At 37.8% G+C, this 16189-nt stretch overlaps 2 protein-coding genes across 2 annotated transcripts; one reads left to right on the plus strand and one right to left on the minus strand.

The window, feature by feature from the left end:
* Positions 1-6803: 6803 nt before the first annotated feature.
* LOC138309652 (uncharacterized) lies at positions 6804-7184 on the plus strand. Its single transcript, XM_069250869.1, has one exon. It carries the CDS (start codon positions 6804-6806, stop codon positions 7182-7184), a length of 381 nt encoding a protein of 126 aa, XP_069106970.1.
* A 959-nt stretch (positions 7185-8143) lies between these two features.
* LOC138309653 (ATP-dependent DNA helicase Q1-like) lies at positions 8144-15347 on the minus strand. The gene is made up of 2 exons (XM_069250870.1): positions 15334-15347; positions 8144-8729 (listed from the first exon to the last, which is right to left on the minus strand). Exons 1-2 carry the CDS (start codon positions 15345-15347, stop codon positions 8144-8146), a joined length of 600 nt encoding a protein of 199 aa, XP_069106971.1.
* Between the last annotated feature and the right edge of the window lie 842 nt (positions 15348-16189).

Below are 16189 nucleotides of genomic sequence, written 5' to 3' on the forward strand. Positions count from 1 at the left end.
AGGATAATTCATATTCAGCACTTGAGTTACCTGTTTGTTTCTCGTCGCTCCTCTTCTTAGCTATAATTCAGGTTCGAAATTCGAAATCGTGAATGCACTTGCTTGCTATGCATACGCCTGCGCACACGAAACACTGACAAGATATTAAATCATTACACATGTAAAGGATATGTTACATTACAAGTACATAAGTGATTCTGAAACAAAACATCATCTTTCGTCAATTAATAAAAAACATATATACTGTCCAATTTGAATTATATTGTTTTTTAATTCTTTATCGAACCGTACTTTTCCAAGATGGCGGCCATCGGTAAACAAGATGACCCCTGTAATAAGAAAATAACCCATTTCTTGTCTTTACGTGAAACACAAAAGCAATGACTGTTGTGAATTTACGTGTAAACAAATGCCCCCTAAATTATTTCAAATAACATGTTTATTAGATTAACCAATTCTGTGTAATCAGTGTTTATTTTTTGACTGATCCGCTACTGCCGTAACAACTGTATATTTGTCTAAGATATCGATATGATTTGACTTAAAAATTTGAAAACGTAAAAATAAATAGAACTTTGTTAATGATTAATGGAATTAGTCAGAGGGTCAATTTATCATAGACACTCTATCGTCTGCCTCTATTCTACGAGTTTTACTGATAACTTGTTCATCATCAAACACTGATCGAACGATTCCTTGTGGAACTGTTACTGCGTGAGCAGCTTGCTCTCCCCTCCATCTGGAAATATAGTCATGATTTCCAGCTGTAGAAGTTTTACAATTATAGTTTACAAGTTGTTTGCTTCTTGATAATGAATATATTAAAAGAATCTCCTGGGATGATAACGGTAACATAAGTTTGGAGTTTCGACACCCACAGATAAATTCAAAAGTCTTTGCAATTCGGAAAGCATTAGCCTCTTATTTGTCATTTGAACAAGACGTAAACCCGCAGAGGTCTGTTACCATCTCCACCAATTCTGGTGGTCTGTCCCTTAACCACGCAACAGGATTATACTCTAGTAAGCTACTGGTACTGCACTTTGAAGAATCATTATATGGTAAAGAAATGTCCTTTTTAATGACACAGTGAAGTTTTTGGACAATTGGCACACACAATTAGTTACTGGCTGATCATGAGCCAAATCATCACGTGTCTCATCACAGTGTGGTACACATTTTTCTTAGTTAGTAAACATGAACTAGTTTCGACTGTTAATTGCAAATATACTTTGTTCTATTTGTGATTATATCATGTTCTATCAGAGTATCAAATGTTGCATATTTAGCAAAGTAAAGGAACTTCTATCACTTCCAGTAGTATGTATAACTTAACCACACTGTTTCAGATATGTTCCATTTTCATCCTGTTTCTGGACTGATCTGCGAGTTTTGAAGCGCATCACCTAATGCGAGAAACATGTTTGATGTCATCACTATCTGAAAGATATAATATTTATATTAAGCAGCAAGTAACAATACAAACTATACAGTATATAGTAATTATTTACTTCAAGCTACTTGAAACACATTGAATTTCCAAAAGTACCGTAAAAAATATTATCTTCCACGTGAAAAAAGTATACAACAGTACATGAACAACATGTCTGCAAGGAATTTGATTGTTATTGAAAGCTACATCGAAGGATAGAATGTGTAGTGAATCAGATCACACAATTATGTAAGGATGATACTGGAACCAGAACCTGAGAATAGGTATGACGGAAATGCATTTAAAGTCATAATGCCTCAGGTTGCTGATATTCCACAAACAATGATGACAGAAAATTGCCAGTTAGTATGGAACAATCTTGGTAGACAAGTTGGTCATGTTCCAGCCAAGTAATGTAGAGTATTTAGATGGCTTATACATCACAACTTTCTTCTTGCAACAGAGTGGGTGTTTACCATGGCATGAACAGCCCAAGGACAGTTCCAATGCATTAGAGATTTAGAAGTGGAGATACTGAAAAAATGTAGGCGTGATAGACTAGGAGGTGGGCCAGTTTTGTACTGTACTTACCAGTTGTCAGTCCTAGAGCACAGGTTCTGAACCAAATGCATGTGTTTGAAGACATCCTCGACATGGCAGACTAGGAGAACATCCGCGCGTAGCATTTCAAATTATTTGTAGACTTAAAAAACATTCATGCAAAATAGGCTTCAGGTCGTCCTACTACCTGTATCTTGAGCGCTAAGCAGGAGCATAAAACTAGGCACTTTGATGTGCCTGGGCTAGTGGACAGAACCCAAAGCCTACCTCAAAGGGGCGAGCGCTCAATGAGGCGGTGTCGCGGGAGACGTTAGGAAGAACAAAAAAAGGAAGAGAAAAGAAAATATCTAAAATTTAGTAGCCTTTTACGATCAACGCAATAGGACAGCGGGTGCAATTTTAATGTCCTAGCGATGGCGAGGGGTTGATGGATGGTCACCTCAAGGCCTGTATTCCTCTGATCAAAATACAGCGCTGGAGACTGAAAGCCGCAATTCATTTTGTTGATAGTGATGGTGTTCGTGCTCGGTGATCCGTTACCATTAAAGACAGCAAGTACTCTTGCATTGTCCATATTCCTATTATATGTGGCACATATTGATGGTAACCATGAATTTATTAAGTTTTTGTTTGATTAAATTAACATCCTATTAATAGCCAGAATAATGTAAGGACGCCCTCCCATGTATGCGATGTTTGAGTGTATGTGTGCGAGGTGCGTGTTTCGGAGACTGCGGTATATTCATGTTGTGTCTTCTTGTATAGTGGAACTGTTGCCCTTTTTATAGTGCTATATCACTGAAGCATGCCGCCGAAGACGCCAAGAATCACACCCCACCCGGTCGCATTATACTGACAACGGGCGAACCAGTCGTTCCACTCCCGGTATGCTGAGCGTTAAGCAGGAGCGGAAACTGCCACTTTTATAAACTTTGAGTCTCGGCCAGGGGACAGAACCCAGGGCCTACCTCACAGAGGCGAACGTTCAATCAATGGCCAAAAGTTAGGTGGTGTCAAGGGAGACGTTAGGAAGAAGAAGGTAAATTATGAAGAAAGAGATAAGATCCTAAATTTAGACGCCTTTTACGATCATGCAAGAGGGGCAGCAGGTACGATTCTAACTTTTGTTTGTTTGATTAATTAACGTCCTATTAACAGCTATGGTCATGTAAGGACGGCCTCTCATGTATGTGGTGTGTTGCGTGTATGTAGTGCGAGGTGAGTGTTTTAGGAGACTGCAGTATGTTTGTGTTGTGTCTTCTTCTATAGTGGAACTTCTGCACTTTTAAAGTGCTATATCACTGAAGCATGCCGCCGAAAACACTAAGCAACACACCCCACCCGGTCACACTGACAACGGGCGAACCAGTCGTCCCACTCCCTGTGTGCTGAGCGCCAAGCAGGAGCAGAAAATACCACTTTTATAGACTTTGTTGTGTCACGGCCAAGGGACGGAACCCAGAGCCTTCCTCTCAGAGGCGAAAGCTCAACTCAAGGCCAAAAGTGAGGCGGTGCCAAGTGAGGCATTAGGAAGAATAAAGTCAGTTAGGAAGAAGAGAAAATATAAGATCCTTAATTTAGTCGCCTTTTACGATCATGCAATAGAGGCAGCAGGTACGATTCTTACGCCCTACCTGCATGGCAAACTTATTAGAATAATTTGATATTTTGTTAGGATTCTTAAATCTTCACAATGAGCCTATTTGGAGACCAAATCCTATAAAGGTGGGGGCAATGTAACGGCTATGCCTTTCAATCATTTACATAATTATAACAAAATTTGTAATTTCATTTCAATATAATATATCATTCTTGCAAATTTATTTATGATGTTATTTCTCTTGAATAGTTGCATTATGTAGAGATACTGAAGCAGATATTGAGCTAGGCTAAGCGATTCTGAGGAGTGAGTGATTTAAACAGAGAGTACCAGGTAAGTATCGCATCCAATAAATGAATATAGCTTAGTTTATCCTATTTTATGTAATATTCCACATCGTGCTTTTCTATGTAACTTTGTTTGTTTGATTAATTTAACGTCCTATTAACAGCCAAGGTCATGTAAGGATGAAACTGCATCGAACATATACTCCGCCATATTGTTTACTTTACATTAGGATCTCTCGGATTTATAAACATAATTACATGTTTGCTTGCTTGTATGGTTAACGTATATATTTACAATATATATGACATGAAAAATACCTCAAAACACAGTTATATATTTACATTTCTATGATAGACAAGGGATATGTTTATTTGTTTAAATTGATGCAACTCATGCAATCAAATATCCAACATCTTATTATTGACAATATTAATTAATCAAGACACTTAACAAGAGTTTCGTATGCTTAGCATGATTAGAAGAAACAAACTAAATAAGTGTGAACAACTTAGGTTTTGAATATAAATAAGTAACAATATATACAATCTACAAATTTAACAAGAACATCTGAAAGTGGCATTTCGTTCTCGTTACTTTCCATCTTAAATTTCAAATTTGTTAATATAATTTAATTTATTGTAAAATTTCGACATTCAGGTCAAGGTAAAAAAACAGTCATCCAAAAACCTCATTTTTTTAATATTCGGCAAAATACCTTCCGAACATGTTGAAAATCTTTTCTTCTAAATATCCCAGTACAAGTGGTGCATACGTCGAGGCCATTTTTGTACCTATACCTTTACATTGTTGAAAAAAAACCTGTTATTAAAATAAACGGTATTTTTCTCCAATTAATACAATCTGTAATGCTTCAATAATGAATTGTTTTTGAAATCTTGAATTAACTTTTCCAGGACATTTTTAGCCACGCATGCAAAAGATGCTATGTTATACGATGTTACACGTTGTTGCAATTCAAAACCAGGATGACATCTGATGACGTCAGTGTTTACAGATTCTGCGTTGTATTTGCACCGGTTCACACGATGTTTTACATATGTTTTCAATGATTTAGATGGATATATGACATTTTCCGCCAATTATTTTTAAAAAGAATATTCAACAAAACTATGTACGATATAAAACGACAAAAACCACGTCAGAATTTAACTTTCTCTAATTTTTATTTCGCTTTCATTATAGAATTAGTAACTGTTGCAATGTAAACACACGAGAGTTCCAAAACTGTTGACAGCGTTATATTCTTCTCCGTAAAGATGGTCGGCGCACCCTTTTCCCGGATAAATATTACATATAGACTCGCGGCTACCCTGCAGGTAGGGCGTTAAAATTGTAACTGCTGCCCCTATTGCATGATGATAAAAGGCGACTTAAATGTTGGGTGGGGTGTGTTGTTTGGTGTCTTCGGCGGCATGCTTCAGTGATATAGCACTACAAAAAAGGCAAAATCTCCACTATACAAGAAGACACTACATGAATATACCGCAGTCTCCCAAAACACGCACCTCGCACAACATACACGCAACACACAGCATACATGGGAGGCCGTCTTTACATGACCCTGGCTGCTAATAGGACGTTAATTAATCAAACCAACAAACAAATTCTAATAAGTTTCTACTCATTAATAAATAAAACTAAATCTTTCAACTAATTGATGCAAATCATAATTCAATAAAAAGTGCATTTTTCTTCGTTTGAAAAAGATTATATTTATGTAAACAGTCTTTGGTCGTGCACATAATTCGTTGTCTGACTCGCGATTTGAGATATCACACGCGTTTCACCTTAAGCGTTTCACCTTAATTTGTTTTTATAAACAGCCTCTATCGCGTATATCTTATCACTCTGATGAAGTTTCTTTTTGATAGCGCTCAACATTCCCTCCATTTGGTAATATTGTGCCTCGAAGTACAGTTCGTAAAGAATCCTCGTATAATAGGGTAGGGTCTTTACGTCACAAGTTGCACCATCCCTCAAGTAATTTAAAATGAGATGGATCTCGGTCAATGAAAAAGGTTCTTTCCTGATATGCTTCAAATACTCTTGGTTCACATGCGATTACGGGAAAGGTGGATCCTGGGTCGTTTTTGAGGTGACCAAACTCGAAATGTCTTCCCCCTATGTTTAGGACGATAAAGGCACATGAGTCCTTTTAAGATTTGCTTGATTTCTGGTGGTCTTAGTAAGTTCAGGAGACGGAGCTGTTGAAGGTTTCGCCATGACAGACACGTCTCTAGACTTGACTGGGGCATTTAGTCCATGATTGCTTCCCTTTACTCCATTTTTTGATGACATCGGTCTCCTGCATATCTTTGGGTGCATCGGATTGCTCTTTTGTTCCCTGTTCCTCTGGTCGCTCTTCCGTTCCTTCTTCCTCAGGCTGGTTCCTGTTCTTTTCCTCTTGGTCTATATGCTCCAACTCAGAGAAACTCAGTCCAGCAGAGTTTGAAAAAAGATGTAAAATTTCCTCTAAACCTCAGTATCCTGTTATGCCTGATTTCCCTGTAACGGCATATTCAAACTCCAAAAAAAACATCAACCCTACTAAAGCAGCTGGTCCAGACAACCTTAAACCAAAAATCCTTAAAAAATTGGCAGAAGATATAGCACCTATCTTAACCATCATCTATCAGCAGTCTCTTGTCCAAGGCAAAGTACCATCTGACTGGAAAACAGCTCATGTCACGCCCGTATATAAGTCCAAAATTTACTCCTGAAAACTATCGCCCTATTTCACTTACATGTATATACGGCAAGATCATGGAGCATATCATTGTCAGTCAGATCATGACATATGCAGATACAAATAACATCCTGTATCCTCTCCAGCATGGCTTCCGCAAACTAATATAATGCGAAAGCTAGCTGATTGAGTTCATGGATGACATCTCAAATAACATGGATGAGGGCACTCAGACAGACAATCTCATTATGGACTTCTCCAAGGCATTTGATAAAGTTAGTTATCCCCTCCTTATTCCTAAGTTGAGGCACTTTTGTATTAATGACTCTGTCACGACCTGGATCGGAGACTTCTTATCAGAAAGAACAAAGGCTTTTCTTGTAGAAAGGGAGAAGTCTGACTATGTGAATGTATTGTCTGGGGATGGGGTCCCCAAAGGGCTCGGTCATCGGCCCATACTGTTCTTTTTCTATATAAATGACATACCAATAGGCTTGGACGCCACAGTTCGTCTATTTGCGGATGACACTATCGCCTATCTGGCATTATCATCTCATAGCGACACTGCTAAGCTACAGAAAAATCCTGACTGTTAAGCTGAGTGGGAATCATTCTGGAAAATGTCCTTCATCCAAATAAGTGTAATGTCATGTCACTCACTTACTAAAAACAAATCTCCCTTTAGAACATCTATACTCTACATGGACAACCAATCCAGCACGTGGATGAGGCCAAATATCTGGGCCTAAATATCCAAGCAAAACTAAAATGGGACACTCACATTCGAGACACTCTGGGCTTTATCAGAAGAAATCTAAAACTGGGTTCAACATCTTTGAAAGAAAATGCCTACAAGGCCCTAGTAAGACCATCATTAGAATATGCCTGTTGTGCTTGGGATCATACACAAAGACTGACATAAACCGGATAGAGATGGTCCAACATAGGGCAGCCCGCTTCGTCACCAACAGACACAGGAACATGTCCAGTGTCAGCTCAATGCTGAGCAGTCTGAGTTGGCCGGTCTTAGAGAAGTGACGAAAGGATATACGCTTCTGCACTTTCTTCAAGATAGTGCATGTTCAAATCGCCATATCCAAGGACGCACTTGTAGCTCCTACTCGTCTCACCAGGCACTCTAACCTTCCAGATCCCTTCATGTAAAACTCATTTTTCCAACGAACCACATCAGATTGGAACAGTTTACATCCAGATATTTGTAAAATCACCATTTATAATAACATCTTTACTGAAACTGTGAGATTCATTTTATGATTATAGGTATCAAACATACCTATAATCATACATACAGTCATATTATGAATACAATTTAAGAAAAATAAGTCAAAGCCAATTGTAAATGTGTTACATTTCACAGATTTTTTGTAAAAACAGCCATTAGTTATTACAGATTGTGTACACCTCCAATGGTTTGGAAATAGGATTTTTGCTTGAGCAGTTGCTATAAATATAAACACTTAAAACTCTCTGAATACATGTGATACTCTGTGATACACGATTCAAATGATGGTCGTAGGCGGTCATTGTTATTCTATCAAAGATATGTTTCCTTCACAGTGCCTGCACAATTTGAACAATAACCTGCTGCTGGACCATTAAACATCACATTGTCAAATCCAAAATACTTTACAAGTTCTACTCGGAGACAAGATGTAGTGTTCTTACAGAATTCTGCCATTGCTGATGATAGACCCTTTCTATTCTTACATGTAGCTATGTCACTGTTATTGTAATGTAAAACAGCTTTGGTTCTAGCGCCATCCCTGCCGGCTCTACCAATTTCCTGAGCATACTTTTCTAAAGTCGTTGGTGGTCTGCAGTGGATTATACGCCGGATGTGAGGAGCATTCAAACCCATACCCATGGCTTTTGTTGCTAATACCAAACGCAAGTTTGGGTCCTCATTTTCTATCTCCTGTATGATATGGGTTTTCATATCGGGCATATACTCTTTATGGTACTGGGCAAACAACCTGTTTTCTGGTTTGTTAACATGAGGTGGATAATATTGAAGTTCTTTGAGGTGGTGATTTAACACTTGGTAAAAATAGCCCAGGGCATCTAGACTCTCTACATACACAGTAGGCGATTTGCCGGTTCTCAATGACGTAAGCAAACACCTAAGCAGCAACCGGAAAAACCGGACAAGTTACCGAAGCGGCTACATTATAAGAAGTGCTTACTTCTATGAAATACGATTGTTTTTTTTTTAAAAACTTTACTTATGATATATGCCATTTCATTTCTTGAATCATCAACGTCAAAAATACAACACAAATCAGTAATTATTTGAAAATTAAAGGGATGGAGTGATTCATTTAAAACTAACATATGAACTAAAGCTGCAAAACATAGCCAACGCTAGACTGAAAATCAATGTAAAATATGAGGTTTCTAAATATATATGTTTATATCTAATATATAAATGATCTAAAATGTATTTGTGAAAAAGCAGTATATAAAATCCAATAAATAATCTATTACACGAAAGCAAAGTTGCACAGTCGTGCGATTTGCGAAGTTTAGAAGGGGTTTTCCCGATTTTTATCAAGCGCATATCGGTGGATCAACTTCTACTGTGGAACATCTTTTTCAATGAAATAAAATACATATTGTTTATCCTATTGCAGATTGATCACTGTACATGTATGTATAAAGAAATGCAACTGTATGTACACTAATGTATATAGTGTAATTACTATTGGAACAACGGAAGAATGCACAAATGATGAAAAATTACAAATAAGGAAGAATTTTTTTTATGTATAAACAAGGATCATTTTGCTAGTTTACTTAGCAATTCAAATCAACTTAGAATTTTTCATTATCTTCAGATCACCAGCTTATCAATTAAAGTTCTTTTAAAAAGTTTACTTAAAACGTATACTTAAGGCTAGACACAAACAGTGACAATCTAAGGGGCACATACATGATTGAAACAATGTGGATGCAAATCTATTACCTGGCGAACACATGTACATCTCCCCAGCAAATTATGAATGTTACACATTAATTTTTTCTCTAACAACATCCTGGTATTCTGAGAGCAAAGTTACTTATTATGTATTGAAAATGTTATCTGCATTAAGTTTGATCATTACAAATGAAATATAATTTCTCGGCAATTTAATTGACACTCTAGATACTTAAACCACCGTTATCGTCCGTAGCAATGAGGAAAAACATGTTGCAAAACAATTGCTTAAGGGCGCAGGCACGAAGTACGAAGCACTTCTAGGGTAACAGATACACGAAAATATAAGAAAAACACAATCTTCAAAATTCAATCCTACACACTGACAGCTTCAGTTTGTGGCCGCCATTTTTTCATACATATGGGGAGGTTGTGCATTGCTCCGGTACTGCTCTCCCAAGTAAATATATATTTAACTAATGTAAATGCATAACAGGAGTAATTAAACATATTTCATTATTCTTTAAATAATAATAATAACACTTAAAAAAAAAAAAGCTATAGGATGCACTCAAAATATCCTCCAAGGCGAAGATGACCGAAAGGAATCATGACGTCACATTACGTCAAAAAATGGCGCGAAAGCATAGGATTCGCATACGCGGCAATCCATGCCTTGAATTGACACAGAGAAATCCGAATCTTTGAGTCCATTCCTTTGAGTTGATGTTAGACAATTATTACATCATATACTTCTATAGTTTAAAGTGTGTCCTTTTATTTATAAATTATGTCTTCTACATGAAATAGAATATAAAATAAACAAGTAGAGCTTCGCTCTTCCTATTTCGTGCATGATTCATATTAAAACATTTGGCTGCGCCCTTAAAGGCCTTGCCTTCAGTCATATTATACTTGTACAGTAGATTATTATTACATGTATCTAGTAGCATGACATGATTTAATACTAATTTAAAAATTTAATAAAAAATAATCAGAGGAAAAATTATACACTTTACCATATAGAGACATTTTGGTGATCGAAGTAAATGTACAACTTTTAGCGTATGTATTAATTTATTCTCATTGGCACTATATGCGATTCCGGTAAAACAAGAAGTACTTATAGATTCTGTGTATAAACGTAATCAGTACAGTATAGGTTCTATTAATTCTAAAATGAACATGAAAATTCTTTGGTAATTTTTATACGCGCCTGAATCTACATCATTAAATAGACTACTTAAAGTTAAACTTTCATTATCAATCCAGGTCGATTTAAACGACAAGTTACATGTTAATAAATATGCCTGCCCATATTACTAGGCCTTTTATTTCTTTCTTTTTTTTCTTCTTAATATTTAGACGTTATATTAAAAAAAAAACAAAAAAAACTAATAACATAGGCAGGTTAAGCGGACTAAGCAATTCCATGTTCTCGGGTGGGGTGTGTTGCTTGGTGTGTTCGGCGGCATGTTTCAGTGATATAGCACTATAAAAAGGGCAAAAGTTCCACTATACAAGAAGACACAACATGAATATACCGCAGTCTCCCGAAACACGCACCTCGCACAACATACACACAACACACCGCTTACATGGGAGGCCGTCCTTACATGACCATAGCTGTTAATGGGATGTTAATTAATCAAACAAACAAAACAAACAAGCAAGAGAGGGAACTGGAAAAAAGTCTAAAAGGGAGGAAATTTTGAGTGAATGTGATGATGAGGAAGAACAGTGTGATGTGTTCAGAATGAAAGATTGCGTGTGTGTTGATGGAGAGGATGAAAGTGTTGTTTGTCCTAATTGTATGCAAATAGTAAGATTTAATTCACAAGTTTGATTGTTTGTTTGATTAATTAACGTCATTTTAACAGCTATGGTCATGTTAGAACGGCCTTCCATGTTAAAAATATGTTGTGCGAGGTGCGTGTTTAGGAAGACTGCGGTATATTCATGGAACTGTTGCCCTTTTTTATAGTTCTATATCACTAAAGCATGCCGCTGAAGATACTAAACAATAGACCCCATCTGGTCACATTTTACTGACAACGGGCGAACCAGTCGTTCCACTCCCTGTATGCTGAACGCTAAGCAGCAGTAGAAACTACCATTTTTATAGACTTTGGTGTGTCTCGGTCAGGGGACAGAACCAAGAGCCTTCCTCACAGGGGAGAACGCTCAACTCAAGGCCAAAAGTGAGGCGGTGCCAAGGGCGGCATAAGGAAAGATAGAGTTAGCCGGGAAGAAAAGACAAGAGGCCCATGGGCCTTAACGGTCATCTGACTATTAGTACAATACAACATAGACGTTTAAAGATTTTAGCCTATTTGACCCCTGTGACCTTGATTGAAGGTCAAGGTAATTCATTTGAACAAACTTGGTAGCCCTTCATCCCAGCATGCTACATGCCCAATATCAGTACCCTGGGCCTTCTGGTTCTTAAGAAGAAATCTTTTCAAGATTTTAGCCTATTTGACTCCAGTGACCTTGAATGAAGATCAAGGTCATTCATTTGAACAAACTTGGTAGCCCTTCATCCCAGCATGCCAGAGACCTAATATCAGGTCTCTCTTCATTATTCACAAGATGTTGTTTAAATGATTATAGCCTATTTGACCCCTGTGACCTTGAATGAAGGTCAAGGTCATTTATTTGAACAAACTTGGTAGACTTCATCCCAGCATCCTACGGGCCCAATATCAGTACCCTGAGAAGAAGTCGTTTAAAGATTTTAGCCTTTTTGACCCATGTGACCTTAAATGAAAGTTAAGGTCATTCATTTGAACAAACTTTGTAGCCCTTCATCCCAGCATGTCACAGGCCCAATATCAATACCCTGGGCCTTCTGGTTCTTGAGAAGAAGTCGTTTAAAGATTTTAGTCTATTTGACCCCCCGTGACCTTGAGTGAAGGTCAAGGTCATTTATCTGAACAAACTTGGTAACCCTTCATCCCATTATGCCAGAGGCCTAATATCAGGTCTCTAGGCTTCTTAGTTATTCACAAGAAGTTGTTTAAAGGATGTTAGCCTATTTGACCCCAGTGACCTTGAATGAAGGTCAAGTTCATTTATATGAACAAACTTGGTAGCCCTTCATCCCAGCATCATACAGGCCAAATATCAGTACCCTGGGCCTTCTGGTTCTTAAGAAGAAGTCATTTCAAGATTTTAGCCTATTCGACTCCAGTGACCTTGAATGAAGATCAAGGTCATTCATTTGAACAAACTTGGTAGCCCTTCATCCCAGCATGCCAGAGGCCTAATATCAGGTCTCTAAACCTCTTCATTATTCACAAGATGTTGTTTAAATGATTATAGCCTATTTGACCCCTGTGACCTTGAATGATGGTCAAGGTCATTTATTTGAACAAACTTCGTAGCCCTTCATCCCACAGGCCAAATATCAGTACCCTGGGCCGTCTGGTTCTGGAGAAGAAGTCATTTAAAGATTTTAGCTTTTTTGACCCCTGTGATCTTCAATGATAGTTAAGGTCATATTTGAACAAACTTGGTAGCCCTTCATCTTAGCATGTCACAGGCTCAAAATCAATACCCTGGGCCTTCTGGTTCTTGAGAAGAAGTCGTTTGAAGATTTTAGCCTATTTGACCCCTGTGACCTTGAATGAAGGTCAAGGTCATTTATTTGAACAAACTTGGTAGCCCTCCATCCCACAGGCCTAATATCAGGTCCCTAAGCCTTCTGGTTCTTGAGAAGAAGTCGTTGAAAGATTTTAGCCTATTCGACCCTCGTGACCTTGAATGAAGGTCAAGGTCATTTTTTTGAACAAAGTTGGTAGCCCTTCATCCCAGCATACCACAGGCCTAATATCAGGTCTCTAGGCCTCTTAGTTATTCACAATAAGTTGTTTAATGGATTTTAGCCTATTTGACCCCTGTGACCTTGAATGACGGTCAAGGTCATTTATTTGAACAAACTTGGTAGCCCTCCATCCCAGCAACCTACAGGCCAAATATGAGTACCCTGGGCCTTCCAGTTATTGAGAAGAAGTCGTTTGAATGAAAAGTTTACGGACAGCGCACGGCGCACGACGACGGACGGTGCATGATGAAGCTAAGATTCTTAATTACGTCGCCTTTTACGATCATTCAATAAGGGCAGCAGGTACAATTCTAACGCCCTACCTGCAGGGCCAATTTCACAAATGTCATATGCGAGAACTGTTGACTTGTAACTGCAGTAAATTCAGATGTCATTTGATATACATTGTAAATTTACATGTCGTTGTCAGTATAATGTGAAAGGGTGGAGTGGAGCTCTTATTTTTCTGAGTAAAATTAAAACCCAGTATATGCATTGTAAATATTGTATTTCTCAAAACCCAGTATATGCATTGTAAATATTGTATTTCTCAAAATGTTGGTATTATGCCGTTATTTAAAAGCCTTGTTTGGTATGAATAATCAGAATATTGCGTAATATTTACAGTCAGTGGTGAATTGATAGTATAAACCCCGTTGATTTCAACCAAAGGCTACTCAACTTTATTTCTGGATAGATTGAGTATGTCAAGCGCAATTTGGAGCCGCGCGGATGAATTTATGATGGTCCAAATACAGAAACTTTTGGTGTTTTCAGTACCGAACGTACGTTCGATGAACATGTGCATGTATCACAATAGGTTTGAACACACATACATGTACGTGTGTAAATACTTTTTGTTTGTTTGTTTGATTAATTAACGTCCTATTAACAGCTATGGTCATGTAAGGACGGCCTCCCATGTATGCAGTGTGTTGCGTGTATGTTGCGCGAGGTGCGTGTTTTGGGAGACTGCGGTATATAATCGTGTTGTGTCTTCTTGTATAGTGGAACTGTTGCCCTTTTTATAGTGCTATATCACTGAAGCATGCCGCCGAAGACACCAGGCAACACACCCCACCCGGTCACATTATACTGACAACGGGCAAACCAGTCGTCCCACTCCCGTTATGCTGAGCGCTAAGCAGGAGCAGAAACTACCACTTTTATAGACTTTGGTGTGTCTCGGCCAGGGGACAGAACCCAGAGCCTTCCTCACAGGGGCGAGCGCTCAACCATAGGCCAAAAGTGAGGTGGTGTCAAGGGAGACTCTAGGAAGAACAAAGTAATTTAGGGAGAAAGAAAAGATAAGATCCTAAATTTAGTCGCCTTTTACGATCATGCAATAGGGGCAGCAGGTACAATTCTTACGCCCTATATGCAGGGCCAGTGTGTAAATACAAATATAACATAAACAATGTAGCTTTTCTACACGTGTGTAAATACAAATGTAGAAAAGCTACATTGTTTATGTTACTACCTTACCTCTTTGAGCAATGCTTCCGTGCGTATGATAAATAAACAATGTTGTACAATGTACAATTTTGCACATTCCGATGACGTCGCAATGTTTACATATTGTTTGTCGGTGAGTCTGTGTTGTTCGCTACAACATGTAGATCTACATCCTATTTGTATTTTGAATATCTTTGGTTGTACGCAAATGGATAAGATATGTCAGGACAACATCAGTCTTTGAGTTGCATAAGTTTAACCAAAACGACCTAGCACGATAATGCATTTTGTTCGCCTCAAGGGACAGACAAGTCCTGTACGTTATCTACTGTGAATCGGCGAGAGTAGGCCTTACTGTATACACAATGTACGTTTGGGTGTTTCGAAATATCAATGAAACGGAATCCTACAATTGTACTTTACAATACTTGTAATAGATATCTCTAATATTTATTGAAGTGTTTGAAACAACAATATAAATATAAGCTAACATTTTGAGAGCGGTAAACGTGTACAGTAGTGGGCTTACCTGTGTTTGTACATGTTCCTAGAAACGACGTCCGATACATTTTAAAATCCCCAAAATCCGGAAATAATGACATGGAACTATCTAAACATCCGTGTATTCAAGTAATTTCAAACGTGAACTGATTAAGTAAAACTCAAGTCATCACAAAATTGAAGAATTTCTCTGTCACACATCCTTGACACAGGCAGTTTGAATCGGACGCCGCGTCACAACTACGTTAAATATCCTGCACGTTATGAATTATGTAAGCGTGTGTAATCATACGAAGTAAAAGATTAAAATTTTAGAATTTCCGCCAATTCGAGTGGCTGTTCGAAATGCCTGTCGGAACCAAACGGTATAATGCCATAAACACTATTAAGGGTAAAAGTTGAGCTATGGAAATAATAGTTAAGACAGTAAATATAAGGATTAAAGTCTCTTTCTGGTGGTTCTATCGAAGGATGAAGGATGAAGTTGAGTAGGGTATCGATATTTGGAATGGACCGCTTAGAGACTTTAATCCTTAATAAGAATCAACAAAATGTGTTTTTACAGACTCAAGTTTGGTTTAGCTATCACGAATAATAATAAAAAATTAAATAAGGGTGTGTGATAGATAACACTTGTTGTTAAGTGATACCTAAGTTTTTCTTATTCAACAATAATATGTTACCTTTCATGAATTGTGTCATTGTGATGTCTTGTCGTTATTTGAAGCATGTAATGTCACAATCTGATTAAAATACAGATCCTTTAACCACTACGTTCAATAGAGGATTTTAAAACATGCTATCAGAGGTCATGTTCGGATGACCATTTTACCACGTGATCAAATGCATACTGGGGCGAAATTGGAGTTACCAATTGACATAAC

The sequence above is a fragment of the Argopecten irradians genome, chromosome 15, assembly GCF_041381155.1.
Source record: "Argopecten irradians isolate NY chromosome 15, Ai_NY, whole genome shotgun sequence".
Taxonomy (NCBI): Eukaryota; Metazoa; Mollusca; class Bivalvia; order Pectinida; family Pectinidae; genus Argopecten; species Argopecten irradians.

Coding starts and splice junctions, on each gene's coding strand:
- LOC138309652 (XM_069250869.1), top strand. CDS start 6,804: ATGGATGAGGGCACTCAGACAGACAATCTCATTATGGACTTCTCCAAG.